This window comes from Trichechus manatus, unplaced genomic scaffold (assembly GCF_000243295.1).
Source record: "Trichechus manatus latirostris isolate Lorelei unplaced genomic scaffold, TriManLat1.0 scaffold00001, whole genome shotgun sequence".
Lineage (NCBI taxonomy): Eukaryota > Metazoa > Chordata > Mammalia > Sirenia > Trichechidae > Trichechus > Trichechus manatus.
In genome coordinates, this window is record NW_004443937.1 from 23922871 (window position 1) to 23931032 (window position 8162).

Sequence of the window (8162 nt, forward strand, 5' to 3'; positions counted from 1 at the left end):
GGGGAGGGGCCAAGAAGGCAGCAAATGCCAAGAAAGGTAAGGAGGGGAGGGGCCCTCCCCGTCTCCAGGTCACCTCCTTTCCTGTCCTCGCGTTTCTTCGTTTTCCACCTTGATGAGTCCAGTGAACTTCAGCAAAGGACTGCTTGGGGCCCGGGGGAGCTCTCCCGACAGCAGAGGCAGTTGTTAGAATCAGAAAGAACCTCTGAGATCATCTAAACTGACATCTGCCCCTCCTCCACCCCAATATTTTAAAGAAACCGTTCATTTGGCTTGGCAGGCTGGAGATGCTCAGCTCTCCTCAGCGAGCGCTGGACAGGCTGCACTTTGTAATCTCTGAACCTCGGTTTCTTCAACTGTAATATGGGGATAGTGGTATTTGCTCAGAGGTTTGTTGTGAGAATTACATGATACAAAATGTGTAAAAGCACCCGGCGCGGTGCTTGGCGCGTAGGAGATGCGTGATGCACAGAAGAAAAAAAAAATGGAATAAGTGAATTCTCAATTCCATGGTGTCTCATATAACCTGGAGGAGATAAAAAGGTTCAAATTCAAACTAATAAACCCCAAACACCTTTGCTCCCCCTCTGTTGCCTCTGGGGTCCGGGATGTCCTTGGCTGTTGGCAAGAAGCTACCCTTGCAGCCCCGCCTGCAGTGAGGTCACTCTGGACTGTGTTGGGACAACATTAGCAAGATACCATGGCAATGAACAGCTGTCCAAGGGGATGAGGGTGGGGATTTAGGCAGAGAGACAGGTGGCCAGGGCCAAGAGAGCACAGGAAGCCCAAGGCAAAGGGGTGTGTGGGGCGCCCTCTCTGAGCCCCCTCTGTGAATGCAACCTTTGCCCACTGGCCAGGGACCGGTTGTTGTTGTTGTTAGGTGCCACGGAGTTGATTTCGTCTCATAGTGACCCGTGTGACAGAGCAGAACTGCCCCATAGGCTTTTCTAAGCTATAATCTTTACAGGACCAGATTGCCACGTTCTTTTTCCTCTGAAGCCGCTGGGTGGGTTCAAACCACCAACCTTTTGGTTAGCAGCCCAGCTCTTAACCATTGCACCACCAGAGCTCCCTATGCCAGGGACTAGTGAAGTACATAAAGGTACATCAGGATGATGGAGCCCCAGAAAGCCTGTAACAAAGAACGAGGCAGATCTGGGTGCTGATGCAAAATAATCTCCAAGATTCAGTTCATAAAGCAAACAAAGAAAAGTTCAAAACAGAATGGATACAGTGCTGACATGTATTTTGAAAACAGAATTTATATAAAAATACATATTCACTTGTATATGCACAGGAGTCTCTGAGTGGCAGTTAAGGTTGGTGGTTCAAACCCACCCAGAGGCACCTCAGAAGAAAGGCCTGGTGACCTGCTTCCAAAAGGTCACAGCCTTGAAAACCTTACTATGCACTACAGTTCTCCTCTGCCACTCGTGCAGTCACCATGAGTTGAAATTGAATTTTTCTGGAAGGATTCACAAGAAGTTGGTAACTACAATTCCCTCTGGGAAGAAAACTTGGGTGCTGGTGTCAGTCTCCGCTGGGAGGGAGACTAACTTTTTGAACTGTTTGGATTTTGTTATTGTTATTATTATATGCCTATGTTACCTTCTGCAAAACGTTCATGAAAAAGAGAAGCCTCGATACCACACATGGTTGTGCCCACCAGCGTAAGCCAAATTTGCCCCAAAGGGACATTCTTTATAAAGGACACAGCTTCAAAGGCAAATAAGAGAATTTTTAAATGTGGAAAATCATCGCCAGTTCACTAAAGATGATACTTAATTATGTAAAAGAAGCAAAGAGTCAGACCGGACGCTGCCTCGGTCCTCTCTAGCTTCACACTCCTGCCCTGACCCCCAGTGGTCTCCATGAAGGTGCTGGGGTGGCTAGGGCTCCAGGAGCCCCACTTTACTCTCAGCTTGGTGCTGCCCCAAGATATCAAGGTGGAGGACAGTTATTTCCCATTGTCCTTTTGTGGTTGACAGAGATAGGATCCTCCCTGCCCAGTCCCTGGCCCTCCTCAGTCCCTACTTACTGCCTTTCTCATATGTTTGTGATTGTCCCCATTTCCCTCTGACTCCATCCTAGATGTCGTGAGCCCGAAGATGTTTGAGGAGCTCAAACGCCAGCTGGACAGCCTTGCCCAGGAGGTGGCCCTGCTGAAGGAGCAGCAGGCCCTGCAGACAAGTGAGTGCAGGGGTGTATCAGAGGGACTCAGGCCAGCAGCCAGCAATAGGCTCTGGCTCCGTTAGGCCAGCCCTGTAGGCCAGGGCTCCAGTTTTAAGGAGCCCTCTTCCCAGCCTGCTTCCTCTTGGGGAGATCCCCTGACATGTGTCTGCAAAACCCACCCAGGGGTGCACAGTTGGGCCTCTGGCCACTGCTGGGTGGTATACAAGGTGGTAATGTCCCAAGAGGACAAAGACTCTCCATCAACAGTTGGTTACAGCCCACCGGAAGCGTGGCCCCTGGAGTGCTCTGTGGAGCAGAGGCAGCATTCCACCCAAAGGAAGCTCCCAGGAGAGACCCTCCACTCAGCCAGCCCCGCAGCCCTAGGGGCTGTCGGCAGCTTTACTTCATAATTATGCTGACGCAGGATTTGTCATCTCCATTTTAAAAATAAGGAAACCGAGGCACAGAGAGGTCCTGTGCCTTGCCTACACTCACTCGGCTGGTTAGCAGCAGAGCGGGTTTGGAAAGGAAGCAGCCTGTCTGATGCCACGCTGGGTGCCAGGAGAGCTGGGCTTGAGCTTCCTGGCTCTGCGCTAACCGGCCCATCGAGGTTGGACAGAATCACACAGCTGTGGAGCCGAGGAGCACGGAAAGGTCACCTGCCCGGCACTGCTTGGTCAACCCACCTGGGCAACTAGTTCTTCCTCTCCCCATCAGGTTCCCTTCATATCGCCTCTATTCTCTACACACCTCAGATACCTACCCCCTAGATGACCTGCACTCCTCCATTTCACGGAGAATGTAGAATAGCAATAACAGTTAACACTTACACCAGGGCTGAGGGGCTGACGAGTGCCTGGCACTGCGCCAAGTGCTCTGCATACATTATACACATTCATTCTTCAGGGCAAACCCTGCATTGGTCTATTACCGTATTCCCACGCCCATTTTCCACCCAGAGCTGGGTACCCGGCCAGCAGCTGGAAGGAGCAGAGCCTCCCTCCTCCCCCAAGCCTCTCAAGCTGTCAACTGAGATTCTCCTTGGCACCTCAGGGGATCCACAAACCTCCCTGTGCCCACAGCCACCCTCTCACAGTCCCTCTGACCAAAGCACGCCCCTCTCCCGGGCCGGGCCCTCTACTCCCTTCCCCTCCTCTCTCTTCCCTTCCCCTCCCCTGCGGCATCCTCAGGAACCTGGCTAGGAACCTTGCTATGTCCAAGATCCTTCTCACTGGGCAGTTCTTACACACTTCTGCTCAGATCCTTTCGTTCAGCATCCACACAGACTCAGGCCTCTGTCCTCTTCAAAGGAAAGAACCTCTGAAGCCACATCCCCTCCTCCCCTTCACAGCCACATTCTCAGAACTGAGTTTATGCACTCACAGTCGCTATTTCCTCCCCCAACCCTCACTCAAGGAACCCTGGTGGTACAGTGGTTAAGCACCTGGCTGCTGTCGAAAGGTCGGTGGTTCAAACCCACCAGCCGCTTCTCAGGAGAAAGATTTGGCAGTCTGCTTCTGTAAGGGTTACAGCTTTGGTAACCCTGTGGGGCAGTTCTGCTTTATCCTATAGAGTCGCTATGGGTCGGAATTGATTCGATGGCAAGAGGTTTGGTTTTTTGGTTTTTTTATGTGTTAGAGGGAGTGTTGTAGGTGGGGTTCCTGGGAAGTGGCCCTGAGATGGAGTTTCGGGTCCTCCCACAGGTTTACTAGGGAGTACCCTTGGGATCAGCACCTGTGGAAGGGAGGGGACAGAAGGCAGCAGGAAGAGGCAGAGGGAGAAGCTGAGCTGTACTGTAGCCTCAACCAAGGGCTCAGTCGACTGTAGAGGGAGCCCTGAAGATGAGACGACCCTTCACAGCTGTCCGGAGTTGGGACAACAGGCCTCACTGGCCAGTCCCTGGATGCAGGATGCCTTGGGAAGGGGGCACGACCCTGGGGGAGGTGGTTCTCTTTTCCAGAGGCAGTCCCTGAAGGGGGCTGAGATCTGAGGGTCATCTTTCTACAGCACTCCCAGCAGCTGGGGCGCGGATAGTCAGGAAGCCTCCCGCCCCCTGGGACCAGGGGCTGTCCTGGGCAGATGGGATGGCCGGGACGGGAGGGAGGATGGTGGGCCTGCCCCTGCGGTTGCCTCTTTGGCTCTGGAACCCCGGGGGCCTTCAGTGACGGCCATTTTTCTCTCCCCCCACCCCACCCGCCCCAGTCTGCCTGAAGGGCACCAAGGTGCACATGAAGTGCTTCTTGGCCTTTGCCCAGGCCAAGACCTTCCACGAGGCGAGCGAGGATTGCATCTCGCACGGGGGCACCCTGGGCACCCCGCAGACGGGCTCCGAGAACGACGCCCTCTACGAGTACCTTGTCCAGAGCGTGGGCGCCGAGGCCGAGATCTGGTTGGGCCTCAACGACATGGCGGCTGAGGGCGCCTGGGTGGACATGACCGGCAGCCCCATTGCCTACAAGAACTGGGAGACCGAGATCACGGCACAGCCGGACGGCGGCAAGGCCGAGAACTGCGCCGTCCTGTCGGCCGTGGCCGCCGGCAAGTGGTTCGACAAGCGCTGCCGCGACAAACTGCCCTACATCTGCCAGTTCGGGATCGTGTAGCCGGCCGGGGTGGGGGGCGAGCAGGAGCGGGGTCCGGAGGAGGGCCGGGGAGGGCTTGTGGGGGGCCTCCTTTTGCAAATAAAGTTGCTGCAGCTTGGGGGGCAGTCGTGGCGGTCTGTGCTGGGCCCGCGGGGCAGGGAGGAGATTTCCGGGAACCCAGCCCGAAAGCCCTGGGAGGCAAGAGGGAGGCGGTGACCGGGAGGCGAGGCTGGTTCTCCCTGGAGGAGGAAGAGAGGAGGGCCGAGGCGGGAGAGGAGGAGAAGGGTAAGGGAAAACAGACAACTCTGGCCTGCTGCCTTTTTTTCTTTTGATAGCTTATGTTCCCATAATGCCAAACCTGCAGAAAATTGGCAAGAATTCCAGTATACGCTTCATCTAGATTCCCCAAATAGTAACATTTTTCATATTTGCTTTCTCTTTTCCTTTTGTTAGTTTTTCCGAGCCGTTTGAAAGTAAATTGCAGACATGATGCCCCTGTACCCCCAAATCCTTCATTTAGTGTGTGGTTCCTGAAGACAAGGACCTTTTCTTACATAAGCACAGAGCAGTTATCAAAATTGGGGGAAAATAACATTGATTCAATATTGTTATTAAATTACAGGCCTTATTCAAATTTCCAGGCTTTTTGTAGAATCCACTTCCATGTTGGAATCCAGTAACCTTCCCCCCGTGCCCCCACCTCACATGCCCCCTGCTGATATGGCTCCATTTCTGGAATGTAGAAAGAGTCCTCCTGGGGGTGGGCACCCGGGTGAGAGCAGAGGCTGCCCACAAGGATCCAAGTTTGCATCCCTCTCCTTCCCTAACACACCCTGGGGGCTGGTTCAAGAACCAGATATGACAAGTGCCAACCCTGCCTGACAGTGGGTTCCTTTCCCACCCCTCGTAGACGGCTCACCAGGGGTCACATTTCTCCGTCTTAGCCACAACAGCTACTATTTGCTGAGTCCAATGTGTTGCATGAACTTTTAGTATGTGTCTTATTTCATCGTATCCACCCAGAACAAAATGTGGTGTTGTCCCATTTTACAGAACAGGAAGTCGAGGCTCAGAGAAGTTAAGTGACTTCCCTGGGTCACACTGCTGGGAAGTAGCAGACCCGGGATTTAACCCAGGGCTGATTCCAAGGATCTCAGCCTTTCCTCCAGCACTGTGATGACTTGCTTTATGTTACCGGAACTTTCCTGAACTAAAACGACAGAAAAGTGGCCTAGTGATTACTAGAGGCTATTGGCCAGCTCTTGGCAGTGAGCTGGTTCATCCAACCATTTAGACCCAGCTCTAGTGATACCTCCTTGGGGAAGTCTTCCTTGTCCCATCAACCATAGCTATCATTTACCACCTGGACTTCTGCAGCACCTTTTTCTCCTTTTAGCGTTCGTTGTCTTTTAGCATGTCTTGTCTTCAGTAATCAATTGCAGGTAGTTTGATTTGATTGATAGGGCTGGGCTGGGCTGGACAAGGCAGCTTGCTATCACAGCAATGACCTGTGTGCATACTTCATGCCAGGCAGTCTGCTCAGCAGTGTCACAGAAAGCATCTTAAGTCAACAGCTGAGGAGGTAATGAGGTCCATTGGTATAGGTGAAGAAACAGACCCAGGCAGGTGATGTCATTTGTTCAAGGTGGTCCAGCTAGTGAGAGGCAAAGCTGAAATTCCTCTCTAGGTCTTGTGACTTTGAGTCCTAGACTCTTTTTACCCCACACTCAGCCTTCTAGCAGGATAAAGGAAACCAGGGGTTTTTCAAAGTTTCTGCAGTGGGTGACTATCCGCAAGAGGGCACCCATGCTTCTGTGCATGAGCGTGGGTCGCGGTGGAGGTCCAGCCACTGTGGCATTCCTCAGTCAGGCAGCGAGCATTGCCTGCTCACCAGCAGCAGGTGGCAGTATGGGCAAGAGAATCATGACCCATTTCTCATCAGCCACCAGTGCTCGTACATTTGAGACACTTAGACCTGCGGACTTCAAACTGGGTACACCCATCCTTGGACCTTGTCTTTATTTTGACATTTTGTTCATCATGGATAATTGTGTATTACTTTTGATTTTTTTGAAAAATATTCAATCAAATATTATCTTGATTACTGAGTTTTTGGGCACCCCCTTAAACTTTGTGGAGTCCCTGGGTGATGCAAATGATTAACATGCTTGGTAGCTAACAGAAAGGATGGAGGTTTGAGGCCACCCAGAGGTGCCTTGAAAGAAAGCCCTGGCGATCTACCTCCAAAAAAATCAGCCACGAAAACCCTATGGCACACAGTTCTCCTCTGACACTCACGGAGTTGCTATGAGTTGGAACTGACTCAACAGCAACTGTTTTTTAAATTCTGTACCCCTGTGAGTGCTCACTCACTTCACTTGCCTCACCTTAGTCATGGTCTTTCCTGAGAGTGCAGGAGAATTTTCCAAGGGGTGTACAAACAAGGATAGTTTTAAGAGAGTCAGTTCCTCAGTTTCTAGATCCTCAGCTTCCGAGAATCAGCCTATCTGGTGGAGGTCTCTGTTCTGTCTTCTCATCCACAGTCACCCTTTTCCCTCTTACAGAAGAGAGGCTGACTCTTGCCCATCCTGAATTTTACCATGGCGCATTACGCTGGTACATAAAAAGCTTTGAGAATGCCAAACAAAGGGACAATTTGAAATATTAGTATAAGTGTCAAGGAAGTGAAAAACTGGGTAAAAAAATCCTTTTGCAAGTTTAGGGGTTTCCAGTTCTTTGCTTTCAACAACCTTAGAGAAGAGTCTAATCAAATCATCTGTTAATAGCCTGTGCAAAGTAATTTCCAACAATAGAGCACTTCTGAGCTTCGAAGTTCAAGTGTTGAGTGATATCACTATAACCAAACTCCTTTCAGTCCCACCAGCTTATTTATCTGAACAAGGTTCTCAACCTTTACAACTCTAAAAATGAAAACTAGGAATAATATTGACGTCAAATCCTGCTTCATTCTAGGATACATGAACCAATTAAAAAAAAAAAAAAAAGCTCCATCCATCTGAATGAGAAATTCATGTTTAATTGTGTTTATAAAAATAGGTAATAGGCCTGTGATGTTTTGATCAATTGTGCACTAACAGTAGTTGTGTTGGGGGAAAGCTAGCTAAAGGAGTTTGAAGAGCACCGGTCTAAACCCTTTCTCTGAGAACAACATTGAACTTGCATTTGAAAGGTGAGTGACTTCGGCAGAGACTGGCTGAGCAGAAGCAGGAGGTGGTTTCTGTGACGAGTCCTTTTCTCTGTCCACTTGTTCGTCCTCACTCGTGTGCTGGAGCCTTATTCTCTCCTCCTCTTCCTGTCACCTTTGTGGCTCCTGTTCCGGTTCCCCCTTCTGCGTTTAGCCATCCTTCAGCCTTCTTCACTGTTCCCATCCCACACTAGGTGAGGGAGAGC

At 51.1% G+C, this 8162-nt stretch overlaps 1 protein-coding gene across 1 annotated transcript in view; it reads left to right on the top strand.

Annotated features, from left to right (window-relative positions):
• The window catches only part of CLEC3B (C-type lectin domain family 3 member B), a 5171-nt gene extending 399 nt beyond the window's left edge, over window positions 1-4772 (top strand). The window contains exons 2-3 of the mRNA XM_004368451.1: window positions 2089-2187; window positions 4372-4772. Coding sequence (XP_004368508.1) covers window positions 2089-2187; window positions 4372-4772 — 500 coding nt within the window. The remainder of the gene's footprint in view (window positions 1-2088; window positions 2188-4371) is intronic.
• The last annotated feature ends 3390 nt before the right edge of the window (window positions 4773-8162 follow it).